At 38.8% G+C, this 22,393-nt stretch overlaps 2 protein-coding genes and 1 long non-coding RNA gene across 5 annotated transcripts in view; 1 reads left to right on the top strand and 2 right to left on the bottom strand.

The window, feature by feature from the left end:
• Nucleotides 1-12,044, bottom strand: part of b4galt2 (UDP-Gal:betaGlcNAc beta 1,4- galactosyltransferase, polypeptide 2) — a 74,659-nt gene extending 62,615 nt beyond the window's left edge. For both annotated transcript variants that reach the window (XR_001761710.2, XM_008334419.3), the window contains exons 1-2: nucleotides 11,552-12,044; nucleotides 1,736-2,578 (exon numbers count right to left, since the gene is read on the bottom strand). Coding sequence is in view for 1 of the 2 variants with exons in the window: in XM_008334419.3 (XP_008332641.1) it covers nucleotides 1,736-2,084 (349 nt within the window). In the remaining variant the exon portion in view is untranslated. The remainder of the gene's footprint in view (nucleotides 1-1,735; nucleotides 2,579-11,551) is intronic.
• Nucleotides 2,604-8,332, top strand: LOC112488691 (uncharacterized). 2 transcript variants are annotated; one of them, XR_003053038.1, is made up of 4 exons: nucleotides 2,604-2,805; nucleotides 6,716-6,803; nucleotides 7,017-7,093; nucleotides 7,631-8,332. It is a non-coding gene; the product is annotated as an uncharacterized LOC112488691 (long non-coding RNA). The 2 variants fall into 2 exon arrangements; XR_003053037.1 differs by lacking the exon at nucleotides 2,604-2,805 and having other exon boundaries at nucleotides 5,387-6,803.
• A 909-nt stretch (nucleotides 12,045-12,953) lies between the features above and the next one.
• On the bottom strand, nucleotides 12,954-17,431 carry atp6v0b (ATPase H+ transporting V0 subunit b). Its single transcript, XM_008334417.3, has 8 exons — nucleotides 17,172-17,431; nucleotides 16,261-16,309; nucleotides 15,980-16,063; nucleotides 15,281-15,358; nucleotides 15,053-15,122; nucleotides 14,914-14,965; nucleotides 14,643-14,833; nucleotides 12,954-14,474 (listed from the first exon to the last, which is right to left on the bottom strand). Exons 1-8 carry the CDS (start codon nucleotides 17,254-17,256, stop codon nucleotides 14,448-14,450), a joined length of 636 nt encoding a protein of 211 aa, XP_008332639.1. The 5' UTR covers nucleotides 17,257-17,431; the 3' UTR covers nucleotides 12,954-14,447.
• Between the last annotated feature and the right edge of the window lie 4,962 nt (nucleotides 17,432-22,393).

Genomic DNA, 22,393 nt, shown 5'->3' with positions numbered 1-22,393 from the left:
GAAAAGGGGAAAAGAACGTGTTGCCAGAAATGAATGATTCCAAAGAGAACAGATAAATGAACAGCAGTTCTCCAAATAAACATCATGAAGCCGTGTTTGTCTTTTTTAGTTTACTGGACGCTGCTATGATGTGAAGACTCACAGACAATTACAGAAAAGAAGAAGCCGAGGGGAAAAAGTGAAATCGTTTTTTACTGCTTACTTTTTGATTGTGATGATGTGTGTGTGTGTTAGAGAGAGAGTGAGAAAGGGAGTGAGATAGAGAGAGAGAAAGAGAGAGAGAGAGTGTGTGTGTGACACACAGAGCCAGGACATTGACTCGGTGCTGTGCATGCTAGCTACTCATAAAGGCAGCACCTGTCAGCTGGTGTTGTGGGACAGCCAAGGGCTTGTTTGCCTCTGTCTCTGCCTGTCTCTCTCTCCCTGTCTCTCCATCTTCTTCGTCTCTGTCTCTCTCTCTCTCAGGCTGTCTTGCTCTGTTCTTCCTCTTCCTCTCATCCCGCCTCTCTCTCTCTCACTCTCTCTGTCGCAGTCTCTTCTTCTACCAATGATCAAACGTTACATAGCATTTAAGTGTTTTTTTTTACCATCTCAAAAAAATTACATAATACATTTGAGTACACATTGGTCAAATACCAGGGCAATTATAAAGTTGAATATAATGCAATCATAGACCATAACCTGCTTTTAATGTCTTAATTCTTAGTTTAATAAAAAGAAAAACTCACTGCAGCTGATGCAGTGTATATATATATATATTATATTTCATACAAAAGTTTCCCTCATTTCTTTTTCCTACCTGACTCTTCCACTTCCTCCTTCCTCTTCTCTCTCCCTACTTTCTCTTTACCTCCAGCCTCACCCTCCTCCCAGACCTCTCCCCTCACCGTTCCCTCCTTCACCCTGTGGTGACGTCTCACCTCTCTGTGTCACCTCTCACCAACCATCACACCAGCATCTGTCAGACCTCTGTCTGTCTCTCCCTCCTTTTCTCCCTCCCTCTTTCGCTCCCCCTCTCATTCTCCTGCTGCACCTGTGAGTGAAAACAGCCTCCCCCAGTCTTCCTCCATCTTCCTGCTCATTACAGGCCCCAGGCAGCCACTCCATCACATAAAAAAGGCAGCAATAAGCTACAAGAGTACACCTGTGCTGGGTGTGAATGCCAAAGCCAGAATCAGTGACAGCCAATTCCAGGCCAAATAATGGAATCAGCGAACCTCAACTTCAGACAAATCAACATGACAGCTTTATCTCCAGCTCCCAATTTCGGGGCACGTTACAAACCTCATTATCAAATGAGAAAAGCAATCAGCAAAGAGAAAAATGTTGACGCCGCCACAATACCGCCTGCATGGGATTAACTTAGCAAAGCTCATTTACAGATGGAACAGGTGGACCAGAATGAGAAGTGTGTATTCATTAAATCAGCGAAGCCCTGCTATCTGTTGTTATTTGACGAGAGTGAAATTAATCCGTTTCATCAACAACCAGGCTGCGATAATTCAAACAAATTAATCTGATCAACAAGAAAAACAATAACACACTCAATCAACGCACGTATGTAGGTACATCACAGTCTGAAAACCTTTCAATTTAAATGATTGATTCTCAAACTATATTATCTGTACCAGTGGTGGCTATGGAGAAATCTAATTACCATGGGGATAAAATCCAAAAATGCCAAAACAAATGGCACCAGTTTTAAAACTAAGCACAGATTTACAATCCTACTCACCGAGACCAGGAGGGTTCTCAGGGCATGGCGGCAATGGCTTGGGAGAAGGCTTCTGATTGGTCTCCGGCTGCATGCTCAACACCAGCTGCTCACCTGCAGCCAGGTAGCTGGCTAATGTTGCATTTGGCCTGGAAAGGTTGTAATAGTAATAGTGGTGTCCACTCCCAGTCGCTCCACTGTTGTTATTCCTGGACCCATTACGTCCGTTGTTGAAGCGGCTGAAGAGGTCGAAGCGCTGCGAGTAAACGTCAAAGTACAGAATCATCATGATGAGAAAGTGGAGCAGGCACAGCAGCAAAACGCCTTTACAGATGCGCTCCAGAGTCCGGCCCAACATCAGTCGGGTCATGGCAGAGGAAAGCAACCGTCCTGCGACGGCCAGCCACGACAAGGCCAGTTATGGACATAAACTCATGCCAGTAGCTCAAGGTGACACAGTGATAAAAGAGTTTTCAAACAGCACTGTTGACGCCAGAATAAGGAAATTATCTCAGAACACCTGACACCGACTGGGGGAATAAACTACCTGACCTCCGCAGGGATCATGGGCTTATTGATAAGGACTGGTCGTCAGTACCTCAGCCCAACAGCTGTGATCACTTGGACACTTTGTCCTCGGTTACCACCATGAAGTATCTAAGTGTCCAGGCAGTTTTATTGGGGTATTTCCATTATAGCAGGTGATAAACGTATACGTTTGTTGTGTTGTGTCGTCTCCCAAACGTTCCAGTCTAGATAACGATGTCCCCTGGCAACAAATCAGCAGACTGCGTAGGTTCTCCACCCACTGTTGACCTTTGCAAGTTGTTGTCAACCATGGAAACTTCAGGCACCTGGGGAAAACTGGAAGACAAACAGGTAAAAATAAATGAGGATAAAGGAAGTGAAGTAGCAAAGGCTATTAATCTGGACATTTCAGTGTCAAAAGTTCATACAAACTGGACTGGATTAGGGATTAGGGATTTCTTCAGGTTTGAAGACTGACTCCTAGAAGACTCTTCATATTCAGCTGCAGCATTTTAGGACTGTTTCTTTGTGGTGACGCTCGACTGCCACACTACATTTACCAAGTAAGTTACCCATCACCACAAACAAACAAAACATTAACAGATGCAAACAAATAAGGAGCCTCGACTGAAGCTGCTCAGCCAATCCATTCAATTTTCCAGCCAAATGGTTTTAAAAGTATTTGTATTGTACGCTAAATTAGGATGACATCAGAGAATACACACTGCATTCACCATAGGAGCAGCAGGGAAGAACGAGAACGTACTCCAGCAGCATTTAAATAAGTACAAACAGTCTGATGAACAGAGAAGCTCATCTGTTTCTTCAACTGAAAAGTTGAAATGTCCACGTACGTCTAAACCTCGTCAAATGTCGACCATGTTTATGTGCCATTCCTGACAATAAATGTTTATGTAGGTTAGTTACACATTTGTTGATGCTAACTCTATAAGTCCTGCAACTGGGGGTGTACTTAACTGTTGACTTTAAATAAATATGTACATATACAGACATATACAAATATATAGACAGATAAAAATACCCATATATATATATATTTATATATATGTGGGTATTTTTATCTGGAAATGTGGTTGATTTTTAAACATCAAAAAAATCCATTGATTTTTTTTTTATTTCTTGAAAAGAAAATACATTGCTTTCAGTATTCTTCTCGACATCACAAGAACCTCAATAGTTGAGGAAATACATCATATCACTGTCTGCACCTTCAGGTTCAAATCCATCTCAGCTGACAGGTGGAAAACATGTGAAATCTGATAAAAGTCTTAGAAGTGGTGTTGAGTTACTGCGGCTCCAGCCGGGGAATGCTGGAGGAACGGCACAGTCACGGCAAATCTTATTAAGGGTAAACACTCAATCCTGCCTCAGTGCTTGGGTTATTAAGCTTCCACACTGTGTTCTGAAACAGGTAGACACTACCTGAGATGACTAGAAATTTAAACATATGACATATATGTTACCGATCATTGTCTACCGATCTAACTATTTTATTTGTTGACATCTGGCTCCACATTTCTTAAAACAATTTACACCATCAAGCTTCTTTTTGGTACTAAAGATCAGCCGACCGAAGGCAGACAATAACCCAGAGCACAACAGGGCTGCTTATTTCATCTAGTCAACAATGCCAAAGATTTAATAATGAGTCGGAGCAGATAACAGACTTCAGAGGACGCAGGTCGGGGAAAGACCGAGGACAGGAAATACGACCAGAGGGACACAGTAAATACAGCCTTTATCTTTCAGTTTACTCAACAACTCCTGCTTTTTTACCCAGATCTGACCATGTCTGCCAAGGATACCAGAGAGACATGTCATAAAAAGATGTGATGTGGAAAATCCTGTAACTGCCTGTTTCCTCCGTCTCCTTTAGGTTTCAAGGCTGGTTCTCAGTCAACAGACCAAAGATGGTTTGACTAATTTTATTGAATTTTCCACCTGTTCCAAAATAGAGCAGATTACATGTAAAAAATATATAATGCTCACTAAAACAAATTCAATGTTGATTTATTGTAATTTGTCGTTACGCATCCAAAAACATCACAGCTGCTTTGAAATGCTTATCTTTTTTTTTTTCAACAGAAAACTCATTTTCCGTGGGTGATTAGGAATTCAATGCTGTTTAAGACTTTTCTAGGATCCGCGTGAGACCTGCTTTCGGCTAATCTTTCCAGTTGAGACTGAGTTTTTATGTCTTAAAGTAGCTCCATCTGTGCCAACTGGATACCTGAGATATGCAGCGCGTCAGAGCTGTACAGCGGGGGTGGGCCAAAACAGACAGGCTGGGTTAGAACGAGATGTGACTGCTGCGAGTTTCAGTGTCTGATCTTTCCAGCGTGTCGCTGCCGAACCTCAGTGCGTTCGAGACTGATTCCATTTCCTCTTCAGGAAATCTAGAGTCACTTTTGTTATCTGAACAGAAACAACAAAACATGACGATTAGATCGGAATCAGGAACAAGTAATGCTTAACAACTTCATTTACACAAATGCTGATTTTTTTTAAAGTCACATCCTGAAGATGAACCTTCCACTTGCAGGTCTGCAACATCTGTATCTTAAAATTTTAATTGGTTACCAGACGGGCTACCAGACTGGTAATTTGTGGCAGTACATAATTTATCAGGTCAAGGCCAAACATATGTCAGAAGCGGAGATCAGCCGATAGCGATGTGTAAAATGTAAGAGGGCAGTTCACAGAATGACATCCTTATTTAATGATGACGGTCAATTCTTGTTCAACGAGGAAAGAAACTGTTGAACATTTCTCCAAATCTGCACACAGAAAATAAATCTATTTATTCTCTGCTTGGATTCAAAGTCCACTGTCTGTTCCTCACAGACTTTTATTGTAAAGTGTGGATTTATTTTTATAAAGGTAATAAAAATGTTGCCACATCAATAAAATTCAAGCAGAAGTTCTACAAAAATTTAAATGGGCCTCATTTTTTTTACACCGCATTTCACTGTGATTGGACTTGAAAAACGTGAAAATAAATAAATAAAATAAATAAATCTGCAGCAAAAAAATAATTTCTTACGAGACGTAGACAATCATCAGTCTGTTTCTGTTTTTTTTCTTTCTGGTTTTACAGATAAACTGCTGCCCCTCCTTCACTCTTCCCTCAGGCCTCTTGTGATTAAGCCCCCCATGCCCCAGCCAGCCCTTCCCAGTCTTATCAAAAATGTATTTGACACATATTATTATATGGAGCCTCGGAGCGCTGTATTGGCTCTAGCACATCTCACCAGAGGCAGGTTCATTACCCACAAACCAACTGGTGCCCAGAAGGACAGACTCATGTTATATCTTAGCCTTCAGCTGAAATACTGTCAGTGTCTAAACTTTAAAGAGCAAAGGGGGCTTCTTGACCTTTTCTTTGACCTCAGTGGACAACAACAGAGTGGTTTGTTTATTCTAGAATCTATAAGTCTGGTTATCCCCAGGGTGAACTTTTAGTGTGACATAAGAAAGAATGTATGCCACAGAAAAAGAGATTAGTCAGAAAAGAAAACACAACACAAACTTGGTCTAAAGGTCAGGGGTCATGTCATAAAGAATCAGTAAATAAATGAATGAATGAACTGTATACTTCTAATGCTGTTTAGTTGTGATCACTGGTGAACATGTAGCTGTTTACACATCTCTAATGCTAAAAGTATTTTCATTTGTGTACCTGCTGATACCAATGTAGTACTTTTAAGGTTGGGTCTCAGTAAATATGCATTGAACTGAATCTCTGTGTTATATGTTTGGTACAAATGATAACTTTCTGCACAGCTGACACAGCCAGCAGAACAGACAGTGAGCAGAGCTTTAACGCTAACAGTGCTTTTCAATGTAAAACACTGTCTTCTGCCTTGCAGTTAATTAAGTGTCACTTAAACTGAGGAGCACTGTTGACATCAGATGATCCGATAACCTGGGGCAAAACTGTGAACCATGTGATTGAGGCCCAATATCTTTCCTGGACGCCAAAAAGAGACTGAAAATAATCTCACTTCTATTTTCTGCATTTAAGATTTCCTGTGAGTGTAGCATTCAGATGGACGACCTGCCACTGATATTGTTTCTTTTCTCCATTTAAATTTGAACTAGAAAGAAAAGCAGAAATCCCTGTCTGGCACTGAGACAAAGAGATGAACTGAAAAGGGAGAATTGAAAGAAATCAGTGGGGGAGAAAGAGAGAGGGACAGGGAGAGAGAGACTCAGAGAGAAAGGGAGAGAGAAAGAGAGAGGGAGAGTCGTACTGACCTTTAGATGAGTCACCGAGACACAGTGTCTTCTTACTTTACAGAACTGTTGCAGCTAGTTCAGAATTACTTTTCCATAACCTTTTAATAACTTATTTGACAAAAGTGTTGTTTAACGTCTCCAAATTTCAACTATTTTACCTTTAACTAAAAGCTATCCTCCACACTTTCTGGCTTCATGTGTTCTATAATTTAGCTCCTTCAGATCAAACTGAAGGGACAGAAAGAAGACAACTGACGCCACGGCGTGGAAAGACACCGGACACTGGAGAAGTACTATCACAGTGAGTGAGATGCTGGATTATGACGAGGTACTTTCTAGAACACCCTGAGCTCCTCAGCTGCTCTACAGTTGCAACAAAAGCCCATGTGAAGCTGAGATCCATACTGTGGGAACATTAGCATCATTATTATCATCACCATCTCTCCCTCTCACTGATGTCTGGTTTCACCGTCTCTCCTCCCTCCCTCTCTCTATCTCTCTCTCTCTACTTTAGCGGCTCTTGGCAGTGGAGCAAAGCAGTAAATGAAGTGCTTCATGGAAGGGAAGCCTCACGGGGGTGAAGGATTGTGGGTAGGTGGAGTGAAAAGAGGATTTGGTGGGAGGTTTTAAAGACTGTTTATTCAAATGACTGCCTTCATTTTTTCGACTCTGGGATATGAGGCTCGAGGTCACTATGGTCTTTGTTGTGGTGCTTTCTTTGGTTGTCAATTATATTTTCTGTGTAGTTATAGAGCATTAAGAAAATGGTTTGGACTCAACGGTTTATTTACAAACCATTACGAGCATTTTCTTTTGTGTACTCGCCTGTACAGACTATTGTACTATACCTCTTCAGGTTGGGTTTCAATAAATGCACTAGACTTGAAGGCTGTGTTATATACAGTATTACACGGGGATACATGGCAGGAAAATACTATTAAGTATAAAACAATTCCATCTAATCCTACTAGTACAAACTATCTGGCGCTCTTATCTGGTTATCTGGGGCACATTTGAAGTCTGGTTGGAACAAAATGCCAACTGAGCCAAGTCAACAACAGGTCAAAACACTTCTCATGAACACAACTCACGCCTAACAGGTGTCCTTTTCCAAAATTTCTCCCTCAGTTTCTCAAGGATGGCCAGGGCAGTTCCCATGACGACGAATACCAACATGACAGAGTGATCACAAGAATTAAGATTAGCTGCTGCTGCTACTGGTTCTGTCTGGACGTGCCAAAGGAAGAAGGTGCGTGGCGAGTGAATCTGTGGAAACCAGAGCTCTTTGCCATAACACAAGAGGCTTAACATCCATTCACAGTTGTTAAACTGAAAAACAATGTCTGACAAATACATATATATGTGTACAGGTATATGTATCATATACAGGACCAAACCACATACAGAGACAATGCTCTAAAATGTGTTTTGAAGTATGCAGTGTTTAAATATATTAACCCCAGTGCAGACAATGTTACCTGGGGAGGACGAGCAGCCCACTAGACCATGTTATTTATAAAACCCCAGAGTGAGTAACGTCTGTCTCCTGAGAAGCGACAATAAAGTTACTTCCAGTTCAGCACTGTGTCAGTGTCATTAACATAAATGTCAGGAACATAAATCATGGTCCTGACTGAAGTGAAACAGAGAGAAGACTCATCTGTCATGCACTGCTGACAGAGGAGGAAGCTTCAACACTGAGCCACAGCCCTACACTGTGTCGATGTACTGGTGCAGTGGTCTCCAACCTTTTGTTTTCTCAGAGCTACTTTTACAAAATAAAAATGGCAGAGATTTACTCATGTTGTGGAATTTATTTTCATAGCTCGATTTAAAACAAACAAACTTAATTAGCTTTTTCCCCATAATTATTATTATCATCTCTATTTATAATAATAATAATAAGAAGAACTTGGCCGGAACTAGTTATTGGTGGAGCTAAAACCAAAACAATTGACCGCATTTCTTATTAAAATCTTATCATAAAATGTGTCACTCCGCTATCCTACTCTTGTGGAACATGAACAAAATAGATATCTTTACATAGTAGAAAACCAAATTCAAAAATGAAAATAATTATGAATAATGATAATACTGATTCTAAAACAGTTTATATCTCAACCTTTAATAATTTCCCTACTCTTTAATATCCGTTAGCTAAGTTGAATGCTGCGTTTATAGCTTTTATGACGATTGCCAAACACTTGCAGTGCAGTCGGTTGTGCTATCTGTGGCCAGTAGACGGCGACAGTTTGCAGAAAATAAAATTAAGAAATAAAAACAGCTTATTTGTTCAACATTAGAAAATGCACAAGAGACAACTATTAAAACTGCATTTCTTCATTTAGAACACTAACTCTCTTTCCACTAGATCAAGGACCACTACATCAAGTCACAAATGAATGATCAAAATAATAAAATGAGTAAACTGTAACACCTTTGATTAATTTTTGATACTTTCCTTTGCTCTCACATTGTTTTTCCACACAAATGAACCCCCAAAATGACACATAATATGCACCCATGTATAAAATGTGCTTTTCTCTGTGAATTATAGCTTCTTTCTCCTGCTGTACATCCATACAAACACTCGACCAGTGTAAAATGTCCTCACATGCCATCTTGTAATAATTCATACATTGTCATTCTGACCATGTAGCAACAAGCAGCAAAGGCCTAATCCTAAAAAAGAGACACTGATTCAAGTAAAAACAACAATAACAAAAAGAAAACTCTTGTGGTACACTTTACTCAACAAGCGGCCATCTTTGTTTTGTACTCAGCATCCTCTGAGCTGCAGGGGCAAGTCACAGACATAAGGACTTCAGAGGGCAGTTCTTCTGAAAATCTTGAGAAAGAACAGCAAAACAGCGAAATATGTTTCTCTGAGTTACAGCCATTCATCAACTTTGTGTGCACTATCATTGCTTTTACAACCTCAATTCTGTTATGTCACAATCTGCACAAATCAGGAGGAGAAACTGAGATGCTCTGAATACTGAGGTGTATTTGCAGACAGGTACATTCAGGTAATCTTCTAGAAGCCCAGTAAAAAGATTAGACAGAACATCTTTTGTATGTTAATGCAGTCTCTTTATTCATCAAAGTAATGCACACTCTTTAAATGGACATCCTACCTCCCCCCTCCTCCCCCAGACAGATGAAGGAAGCAACAGAACAACAGCTTCACTGAGTCTGATGTAAAAATGATGTAGCCGAAGACTGAGCGGTTTAAAAACTCAACTTTACAAGTGGAATAAGTGCCTGGACTGAATAAATTCAGACTGACTGCTGACTGAAGCACAGATTGCTTTCAGATGAGTTCTTTGTTAAGTGGCTGAAATATTCTGTTTTTTTTTTTCTTTTCTCGTCAACATTCTGCCACTGAGGTGAGAGCAAAGAAATAATTTTCTGTCTGGCGGCGTCAGTCCTGATAACATATCAATACCTCACGAACATCAAATGTCACCTGGGTTCAACTGCTCCTTAAATAACAAGTCAAATATAATACTTTCCCTGACAGTACCCACAAAAACAAACACAAACTGCTCTGTCTCTTCTTTGCACATTTTTACTCTTTCAGCCACGAACCTCTGAGGCATGTGGCTGCACATCACTTACTCCAGTTGTGCCAGAGATTTTCTCTCTCTCTCTCTCTCTTTATGCCAAGTGTCTGAATTTGGTGTCAACCGTTGGGTTACTCTTCCTCCCTGTAACAAACATTGGCAGCGTGACCTAACAGGGCTGCATTCAGCCTGTGACTATGCTTTATCATATCATTGTGCTGTCAGGAATTCTAGTATGTTTTTGTAAACAACCCTTGTGGCAAAATCCAATTGAGTTGAACCTGAAATGCAAATACTTTTTTTTTCTTTACTTTAGATGACGATCTAATATGTTGACAATGTCTGTGATTGTTTTCCATTCTGTTTTGTCTTTTTTTGTCTCTGATTTATAAAAAAGAAATAACAGAAACATCATGTGGTTTAAAAAAAACCCCACTTTCCTTTGGCATTTTGTAAAGAAAATATTTCCCTATTTCTCATCAGTTGAAGGTCACCACTGGCTGACTTCCATGTTTGACATTAGCATAAAAAGACTTTATCTTGTCTGAAGCACGTAACGGTCTAATAGTTCAATACAGCCTCAGTGTATAAACAGCAGTGATGCTACTGTCTTTGGACAAAAACCACTGCTGATGCTGGCATTTGCACTTTAGCTGGTAAAAGTTCAGATGTTCAGGCTTCACTAATCTGTGAACTCTGACTTATCCTTCTTACTGGAAAAAACATTTAAACTTGATTTTAATACCTGAACCTGTCGGTGAAGGACAAATTCAGGTATTTCTCTGCTCCTGTTAAAACTTGTACAGAAGATGTTGCAGGAATTATTTGTAAATGTTTACCTGTGTAACTGATAGGACGACACTCCTCTGTAAAAACGATTTAGTGTTTACTTAATGTATCAGATTCTATAGCAGTAGATAGGGTTTTGCAGCAGTACGTAGACCTGCTGCATCACTTGCCTTCTTCTTATACGTCATTTGGCACCAATCATAGATTTGCAAATGAAATAATGAATATTATGTAATCGTTTGTTTTGTTTTGAATCCATCATAAGTCAAACTGATTCCAGACTATGAGTACCTAATTCCTGGAGACATTCAGTGAAGAGTGGGTGAGACATGGCATCATCTGGACACAGATGTGGTCAAGTCCAGGGTGGACTCTGCACTAATGCCCAGTGGCTGCAGGGTCCCTTCAGCAGTGTGGCTGCTGCTGCTGCTGCTGCTGCTGCTGGTCCATTTACTGTGGAGCAGTGCGAGGACCCACTATGGCGTTTGTACCAGTGCTGCTAGTTGACCACAATGTGCATGATAACAAAAGCACAGCATGTAGTTCTGTTAACATTTCATCATTTACACCATATTTTTAAACAAAATGCACCGAATATCAGGATAGATGAGTGCAAAGAGCCGAGGTAAGGAAGAAAAGCGTGGATGTGAGGTGGAATCAAACAATGCATCTCAGAGCAGTAGCCTGTGCCTACCTTGATGTTGTGAGGCGGACACTTCTATCTCTGCATCTCTTCTGCTGGAGCACCAGTAAATGTATCCACACCCACCGACACAGGGGAACTTAAAATGCCGTTGCAGGATTCTGCTGCCCGACAAATGTTTAAAAATAATGAAGAAAAACACTCGAAGCTAAAGGCTCGGTGCAGCCCGACTCTACACAAGAGAACTATATTCTCATTTTTCCACAGACAGACTATTGTGTCTGATCTACATCGACTGTATAAGCATAATCCTGCGCCAGGCATGAGATACAATGACGATGCTACTGGAAACGCAAAGCAGAGGGATGCAACCTGCAGGATTTGCCATCATCTCGTTGTGTTTTTGGTGAGGATTATGAGGAAAAGCTGAGAGCAAAAGGGATGCTCTCAGCATCAGCTGCGAGCAGGTCCTTTCACTCCTGCTGCCTACGGAAGCCCGAATGGTCCACAAACTCGTTTGCTGGATACTCGTGTCTCTGGAGACGCGAAAACCACAATATGATAAAAACGACAACAACAACAACAACAACGATTAGAACACCATATTTGGTTTTATTTTTTATTTACGGAACTCCATTCATTATAAAATTTGAGTTTGCACTGTGTAGTATTGAGCTATTTATCAATTTATTGGTTAAGAAGGAGATGATATCGAATTTAATATACTCTAATTATACCGATGATTTTAGTGGAATGAACACTCAGACTGTGTAAACACTAAAAATCAGCCAAAATACTATATTATACTGTATTCATTTGCTCTTGGAATAAAAAATACAGACATCCTCATTCTGGGATTTCAACGGGGAATTAAATTGATTATTATTAATAATATCAATAATTTAAAAACATCTTGTAATATTCTACCACCTGAATTTAACAAGTAGTCAAAAAAGTTTAATATTGTAATGAACCAATTGTGAATATTAATTTTTAAATGTTTATTAGAAATATCTTGAAATACCATAACACTATGTATCCAGGCTCAATTCTAGAAGTGGGTAAATCATAAATACACACCTTTCAAAATGTATTCTTCAATAACAACTGCTTGTGTGGTCGATTTTATTAATATATATTTACATAAAAATAAAAAAATGCTTAAATCTGTTGACACTTGAATTAGGGACAAATCCTGCGTGAAGTCCTTTTAAAACGTATTTTGTGGTTTTTGGCGCCGTCGTGTGGTGTTCAGGCAGCGCTGCAGGATAACTTATCAACTTTGTTGTGGCGTTGTCAGCATCTTTTTGGCTTATAAAAATCCTCTTTCACAAGTTTAAAACTAGTTTTGACTAAAAGCCAACTTGTAGACATATTAAGGTCGTTATTTGAGGCCATATTTTTATTTGTATTAAAAACTAAACATAAATCAAGGCAAACACAGACAGCAATCTCAACTGGAACATTTTAATATTTTTTCAAGTACATTTATGAACCTGGGAGAAAGATTTGTTTTTTATTTTACACATTGTCAAAAACAATATTTTCTGTTCACAACCACATCAAGATAAACACACAGTTCAGTACAGAGCCCAGTGTGTCAGATGTATCACAGATGTCACGTCTACAGATATTCCTACATCTTTTCCATTTTTTCCACATTCAATTCAAGGTCAATACTCTTTCAGGATTCACAAAGTTCAAAGAAAATAAACCTGACAATGTGGGATGAATAGCTGTGGTCTGTTGTCTCTTTTTATAGTCACAAGAAGACTGAATATTTCAGTATTCTCCATCTGTGTCAGAAAATCACGACATATCACCATTTATGAGATCAATATTAAGTAAACATCGATGGGGTAGAGTAGGAAACAGTGGAATGTTGAACTCAATGAATAATTTGCTGTAATACACCAGGAGCCTGATGTTGGTGATTCTAAGTGCACTCAGAACACATGATACAATCCTCTGGAATGTTGGCAGATGTGGGAAAACGAACATTAAACATTTGACAAAGATAAGATGTTTAAATTTGTGAAGCTGGTTTCATACTGGAACATTTTGAAAATAGCAGTTAGTGTCGTGTTACTACAATATATGTTTCTTCCTCATTACCATATACATTTGAGAAAATGTATAGAGTACAGTAAAGGAGCAGAAAAGCACAGCTTCACACTCTGCTCCATCTTGACTGCCTGACAGCATTATGACTATTTTATAAGATGGTACTTTAAGGCTGTTAGCTACAATCACTTTTCTTGTTTATCCTTAAAGATGCAGCTAAAAGGACAGGATGTTAAATTTGGAAATCAAACCAGGGGGAAAAAAAAATCAGACCAGCTTTGTTGAAGCTATGTTTTTTGGATGTGAATAAAGTATCTGCCTTCATAGAGTTAACAAGAGAAGAACATCTTTAGACCAGGCCCGTCACTGAGATCTGTCCATGAATCCAGATCTGAGCCCTTGGACGTGTTAGGGACTCTTACAGTAGAATGTCTGATAAATACTGTATTTGGAAGAAGGGACCACAACAGACGTAAAATAAAAGTCTACAAACACAACAGTAATCAACCTCATGCTTCACAGGAAAGGAAAAAACAAAAATCACATCCAGTGTACACACACACACACACACACACGCACGCACACACAAATATGTTTGTTTTCAAATATTCTCATGTATTTTGAACTGACTGTTTATTCAAGAGTGGTCTGACAAGTCCATGACATCCAAAGAAACTTGTCCACAGTTGACCGCCCACAGACCTGGTTGTTAAAACCTTGCAACTCTGTTTGTTTGTATTTACAGGTCAAACACACACTCTTGGATAAACAAAGGTTAAAAATACACCAGCTAAATAGAGACATTTAAATAATTTACGATGTATATACAGAATAATCTGTCTGCCCTCCAGCCTGGTCTTCGTTCTCGGAGCGTGAAGGCCGGTTAGTCTCCCATTTTTACTTTCGATGTCTGTGGGAGAAGAGGAAATGTCGTTAGGGCCTTTTAAATGCAGACACAGCAGAATGGCTCTGCAGGAAGCTCGTGTATTTCTAGGAATTTCAGAAAACATTTACTCTGACACACCGTGACCAGATTTAGACTTGAAGAAGCAGCAGCAGCACAGCCAGTGTCACTTACCTGCAGAATGGCTACAATAACTCCAAACAGGCCGATAGCACTGCCAAAGATTTCCACGATGAGAATCTTGACGAAGAGGCTGGCGTTCTGGGCATCGGCCAGAGCTGCTCCGCTGCCCACGATGCCCACACAGATGCCACAGAAGAGATTGGAGAAGCCGACAGTTAGACCGGCCCCAAACATGGAGTATCCTGGTGGGAGGAAAACGTAACTTAAGTAAATTAAATGTTTAAACCAAATGAAAGACTCTAGCGTTCTTTAACCTCCTCACCTGCTTGGTAGTTCTTGGCTCCGATGGTCTCAGGGGTCGTCCCACTGAAGTTCTGTAGGAGAGAGCGTTGTTTATTTTTTATAAATACTAGATGCATGATAACACAGTGATGCTTAAAAAAGAGAAGTGAAAGTCTCACCTCAGCCATGTTGCTGATGACAATGGCCATGATGATCCCATAGATGGCAACAGCTTCACAGAAGATGATGCTACAACGAGACAAGACTAAATGAACACTTGATCTAATGTGAGGGTGACACAGGGCACAGCGACTGTCATTATAATTATTTATTATGATAAATCACTGCACTACAAGGTGCTGGGTTGTTACCTGCAAAGCTATGAAGTTTTTTCTTCGATGGCTTACCTGACCAAATTCTTGGTTTTGATTCGTGGAGCCTTCACACCTCCACCAATGATACTGGAGCCAGTGATGTAAATACCCCTATGGAGCAGATGTACATGCTTAGCATCAGAGACATCACTAACTTATATTAAAGAAAGAAATATCAAGAGTAAGCAAGAGGTGTTGTTAGATATGTTTTCATCAAATACACATCTAAATAGATGTAGAATAAAAAGATCAAAGTTAATAATGTCAGCTTTGATTCTACAGGGCACAGTACCAGCTGTAAATGTAGTTTTTCCATTCATTTTTTGAATAATTCAGACTTATTTTCATTCATAACTCAGTAGGATAACTGGGGCACAACATTTTATTATGAAAAATATTTTACAATTTTAAATGTTTCCGTGTAAAGTTTGTGTCCATCTGGAGTCAAAACAGAAAATAACAAACATAAAATATTAAAACTATTTTAATATAAAATTAAAGCAACTATTGAATCTGGAATTAATTTAAATGACACAGATTGTGATAAAAAAAAAACATCTGTATGACTAATTTTGTTTCCCATTTCCATTTATATTTATACTGCTCTCACAAAGTGCTTTTGTCAATGAGGAAGTAGTTGAACACCAGTATGAATGTAATCATCTTTGTCACACACTGAAACTACGAGACTGGAGTTCTGACTTTCGACACATTTCCTGGTTTTAGACTCACCAGGCAGCTCCCACTACAGACAGAGAGATCGCCAGGCCAATCCCCAGATTAGCCCACATGAAAGGGGAGGTCTCTGTGAGGAACCTGTGAGAAAATCAGTGAAGTTGATGAAGACGTGCAAGTTTTTCTAGGAACAAAATGCATTACTGTAAAATATTAATTTGCCAAAGCCTAATTACTACATTTTAAAAATATGCTACATTGAATAATTTTCTATTAACAAAAATAATTTTCACTAAAGAGTGAGACTTTGCCAAAACTACTATACCAAAACTACTTACCATGCCACATCAAAGCGGAAGCCAAGGTCAAATATAGTGTAACAGAGGCCTGCAAAAAAACAATTAAAATCAAATCCATGTAAGAATAAGGAGACATTGTCATTATGTACATTACTTTGAAAGGTTTTTTTACTGTTAAGATTTAGCACAAACAATTGATGTTTGGAGTTCTTATTCTGCAGTGCACAACTTAACGATGTAAAGAGATACATGTACTATATTATTTTAGTGAACAATGCCTTAATTAGTCACAACAAAGTGCAAAAGTCAAGCAGAAAAGTTGCAGCCTTAGGGAAATGTCTCACTATCACGTGAAAGCTGCAGCAGTTCCCATTTCTGAACGGCTGTCAGCTAAGAGGCAACTAAGCTAACGTTAGCACGAGAAGATTATTATTCTTAAAACTAACAAAAGAAATGGTTTAACCAGAGCATGTGCAGCACAAAAACAGAATGCTTATATTGTTTGTCTCTAGTTATTAAAGAACAGTGCGATTCGATAGCATGCTCTGACATTTTGTTTTGACGCGTTAGCAAAGAGCTAAGCTGCGTTGATGCTAACAGGCAGAAGCTCGGTGCAGAGCTGCCAAGTGATAACATACGTTAACGAAACGGTAATTTTGATAGAAAATTAACCACATTTTTCAGGTTTATAAGTAGTTGTCATGACAATTCAATTTTGTTTTGCACCCCGTTAGCGATACATGCTAACACATTAACCTCTGTAACAGATGGTTGCAAATGAAACAGAAACGTCCCTGTGCCATAATTTGAACACTTCCGTCATTAAGGAAACACATAAACACGCTTTGCAGTGTGGAGGACACTATAAATACAAGACAGTAAACAGACTATCGTTGTCATTCAATATTTTCTACATACTGAATCAATTTCTTGTTAAAATATGATCTTACCGACGATGAGTATGGTGCTCCAGAAGGCCAAAGTGACCCCCGTGTAAAGAATGGCGTGTCCGTTCATCATCCACTCCAACAACATCTATCCGGTGACAGAACCGTCTGGATGATAGAGGTGTATCTATCTCAAACTGAGAATACCACGCCAATTAGATCAACGATAGTTAATTTATAATATTTTAATGGAGAACCGCCATCTATCTGCCGACAGACGACTAGCATCAAAAGCAGAAGCAGTGAGCTGTCAGCTGATCTAGCATGTGACCAGAAACCGGGGGGCTGCGTTCGGTTACGTCAACCTTCAATAAAACATAATGGATAATGTGCTCTTCCATTGTTTTTTTTTTTAAATTTAATTTTGTTTTATTTTATTAACCCAAATTTTATTTTTCTTTGATTAAAAAAAGTATTCTGCGCCAAAGGAGTATCATAAACTTACATTTTATAACATCGATGTTCGAGGATCTATGTTTTCTTTTCGTTACTCTTTTAATTCTAAGGTAATATTCCTTTAGTTATATATATATATATATAAAAAACAAAATTGATAATCGCTACAAATATATAAAATATTCAATTCATTTAGTCTTGTCTGGCCTATAGTGCAAGTTGTGGCCACTAGATGTCTCTGGCGAGCTGTAGTGAAATATATGTTAAAGGAACGACATTAAATCGTGTTAACTACAGTTTGTGTGTCATCTTAGATAATGTGATTTTATTCATTCATTATTCTAGATTCTTTAAATTTTTACTGGAAATGGCCCCATTAAAAATCTTAAAAAATTAATCCATCAATAGATAAAATTAACTCAATTTTTAAAAAAAATCTCAGATCCTCTATTTGAGGTCTTCAACTGAAATAAGCTACATTTTGTTTTAATTCTTCATATGGTTGTTCGTCTGCCCTCTGTGGACTGCAGGCGGACTGGAAATCAGGATCCTTGATTAAGACACAGCCCACAGAGAGAGAAAAAACCAACATGTTTGTTCACACTTATGCAAACTGTGAATTTTTTTCTGCCAAAGCAGAAGCTGTTTGTGTCACATTTTTTCTTTTCACTTCCTTTCTGATGAAGAAAAGCACATTTAAAATTGAGCAATCATCAGTGATTAATGATGAAAAGAGTCATCTAGGCTGTGGAAAAGAATGGAAGGAAGAATACTCCAGACATGGTCATCTCCAGCCATCAGTAAAGAACAAGTTAACTTGACAGTGAAATTATAATAATACGGAGGTAGTTTTTTCCTGTTACTCCAGTTTTCTCCCTAATGCCAAAAGCAGATTAGGTAATTTTTACTTCAAATTGACCAGAGGTGTGAATAGGAGTGTGAATGGTTTGTCTCTAGTTCATAGTTTTTGTATAATACTTTTATATTTTGTAATGTCTATTGATGCACACAGTGTTCTGTGAAGTTTAGCTTTACAAAAAAAACTGACTTAACCTGATTTGTTGAAATTGGACAAATGTTTGTTGGCAAACATGCAGACTGGGAGACACATGACGAAGACACAAACGAACAACACACAAACCAATCTGTTCATCATCAGACTCCCTGCTGCCTGTAGAGGTAGAATATATAGATCAGTTGTCTGCCTGACTCCATCTGTCTCAGACATTTCATTTAACTTAAAAAAAAGAGAGAGACTTCGTTGAAGGAATGCTGCCAGCAAAATAAAACGAATGCAATTTTTAAAAATAATATTCAATAGTCATTGATTTTTCTATGTTTTTTCCTTCACTACATGCACACAACAGATCACAAAAAATCTAGTTATGGATTAACCTTCACCTGGCTTTGACCATTAATAAATCACCCAGCCTTGTTTTCTGTCAGTGCTGCAACGTTTCACGTTCATTAATTATACTCTGTCCACTCCAGTCCGCTGCAGAACTCTACGGTGCCACCTCACAACCCACCACTTGTTTATGAGTAAGCACTTATCCTTTGATCCTCACAGGTGAATGGGAATCAATCCACCTGACACGGACAAAGATGTGCTTTTTAAGGACATCTGAATTCAAACACTGTCTCTGCTCAGGTCAACAAGGGACATACTGTGTGTTTTGTTCCTCCCTTTTCTCTCCATTAATTCAACTAATGTTATTTACTAACCTTGATGTTCTCCTCATCTGTTCCGTCCATTAGGATTTCTGTTTATGTCCTCGCTCCTCTCTGCCCAGCGTTCTGAGGTTGGTTTGACCTCTGTGTCACTCATTCTTTTTTCTCAGTAAATTCGCACTTCACATAGCCCACATTGTACATAGCAACATTTTTGTACTCCTTCTACCAAGGTTATGTTGCCTGTTTGTACCGAGCCAAACAGATTGTGTTTTTGTGAACAACCTTGTTTGTTTGCCCTGGAACCAAGAAAGAAAATAATTTAATTTTTCTGGCTAGCTTCTTTATAATTATGTCAACTGTCCCTTCTTTGTCATGAATTTCCTACTGGCCAACCCGTGGATCCCTGCAGGGGGCCCCCATGTGTGTTTACTTGAGCAAATCGGTTGAAAAACTGAAGAAGGAAGAAAAACCAATTGTGTGGACCGCATACTGTTTCATGTAGTTAACTCACTGGGTTTATAAGACAGAGTGGAGTCTCGTCACCACGGAAACTTCTTGTTATTATCTGATAGCTATTCTATAGAGCTGATGTATCTGAGGACCAGGCCAAACTAGACCAGGCCAATGATGTATCTGAGGACCAGGCCAAACTACGGCAGTTTCAGTTGCAGCATATTTCCGTCCAAATTCCAAACTCTTATTGAAAAACCTTTCAGAGATGAACATCCTCTTACAACCATTCAGTGACCTTTTGTAACAGTGGTTGTTATTTATTCAGAACATGTCAGTGAAGGTAAGACTCCACACACACACAGAATGATTCAGTAACAAATGTTTTGTATTCTTGACAACACAGATATTTCCTCTTTGTATTGAAGGACCAACCTCTGGCCTCTGGCATACAAGAATCTCTACCTGTGACTGTAAATGCCTCACAAACCATTAGATAAAAACTGAAAATTACCATTTTGTTGCCGACCTCATAAACACCTCATGCTAATGCAGAAACACACTTCTTTATTGTTCTTAATGATTGTGGCTCATACAAGACATGTTTCCTTTTCCTTAATGGCTTGGCCTTTTACTAACCAAAACAAGATTCTCTCTACATACATACATATATATATATATATATATATTCGTATTTTGCTGAATTTATGTATCTGCATGCCCCTAAACCTGTCTGGATATAATTAATACAAATGTTGTTTGAAAAAGGAAATGTACAATGTTCCAGAATAATGCATAGGCACGGCTCTCGCTGTTACATAATATTATATAAAATGTTGGAGAATATTGTATGAATATGTTTTATGTTTCCTTTAAAACAAGTGTTTTCTTTACTCTGTTTGACCCAAACATAGATTCTTAAGGCATTGGTAACTTTCTGATTCTCTTAGTCACATCCTATTTACATATTTTTCTTGATTTGTCAAACATTTATACTAAAGATGACTATAGTGGCTGCAGAAAACAATGTTTTTGCATTTCTTAGACAGAAGAATTGATGGATGGATGGATGGATGGATGGAGGGATGGATAACTCACACACTTTTACCAAATCAAACACTGTACAGTATGTTATTATAATTATAATTTGTTCCCTAATTTAATCACGTCTCACTGCTCCTGGCATAACAAATATCCTCTCCTCCACTAGACAAATTAACTTTAAAAGAACACAGAGTCTTGGTAGCAATGAGAAGAAAATGTTTTCTTATCAGTTTGCTAAACAACTGTGTTGGTAGCAATGAGAAGAAAATGTTTTCAGTTTGCTAAACAACTGTACCTTCTTACTTGAGCTACTGTTGTAATAGGATAAAGATAGAGTAGTTGGGATTACGGTTCGGGATTAAGGTTCGGGATGGGGACAGAGTATTTGGGATTAGGGTTAGGGATCGGGATAGAGTAGGATTGGAACAAAATTCACCAAAAAGTAGAAAAAACATTTTCCTTTAGAGAGAGTCATTTAATAAACATAGGCATCAAAGCCCTAACCTCCCACTGATCAATTTTCCCACATCAACTAATTAAAGCCTTCTACTTTTGGTTCTCCCTCCATTTGCCCTTACAACACCTAAAAACCTCAAATCAGTCAAAGCCCAATTTGCCTGTCATTATTATTACACAACCCCATTAACAGCCTGCTAAGACATTCATGATGGAGAACTGAAGAAGAATATGTTTTAACTATAATAGCCCAAAATGAGAAATGACTTCAATGTTAATTGTCTGCCCCTCCTTTTGCCCAGCACTAACTGCACGTGTCAGTAAGGGTTGCTTACACTCTGAGCTTCCACTGGTTGATGAGGAACACTGCTGAGCTGGTGATGGTCAAAACAGCCTTCTCCTAAAGAAGTCAAATCTCCATTCCAAAAGTGATTGTCAAGACTTTTCACGGTAAAGTGAAATGTTGGGATCAATCAGTTGAGGAGTCACGGATGAGGACTGGAGAGCCTTCAAATGATGGCATTTTACTCTTTTTATGATAGCATGGATCTAACATAACAGTAACATGATGTTTTCAGAGATATATTCATGCTAAGAGGACTAAGACAGCGTGTGTTGAACAAATGATGGTTATTTTTGTACTAAATCTCTGTCCTGCTCACATAATCGTTCACATATTGATTCACACCTGTTAGCCTGATCAAACTAACATCAGACATCAGATGACCTACTAAAAACAGCCACTCAATATGTCATCTGTTGTCTTATCTGATGTCCATGTTGCAGCGTGATAGCAGATCCACCGTGCCCTTCCCCAAAACATTTTATAATGACATTATTTATTTGATAAAAAACATTTACCCTAAAACCACTGGAGTCTCAACTTACAGTAAAGAATCTTGTATTAGCCTTTAAAGCTACTACTCCATATAAATCTGTATGTTCTACGTGTGGGTAGACTAGTGCTTACTTATAATGCACGTCACACGTCTTGGTCTTTCTTTTCTCACTCGTTTTACCCACCTTTGCCGTAACATGATCTGATATACAATATTCATAGAGCATCGCGCTTTCATATAAGGACCTTGGGCACCATATTCCTCAGAAACAGTCCTTTGGGGGTTTTTAGTGAAAGGTCATCACCAAAGCTCAAACCCCACATGAGAGACTACACGAACTCGGCATCGTAAAATTCCCCACACAAT

The sequence above is a fragment of the Cynoglossus semilaevis genome, chromosome 20, assembly GCF_000523025.1.
Source record: "Cynoglossus semilaevis isolate Cse_v1.0 chromosome 20, Cse_v1.0, whole genome shotgun sequence".
In the NCBI taxonomy this organism is placed as follows: Eukaryota; Metazoa; Chordata; class Actinopteri; order Pleuronectiformes; family Cynoglossidae; genus Cynoglossus; species Cynoglossus semilaevis.
This window is presented reverse-complemented; position numbering and strand designations above follow the sequence as displayed.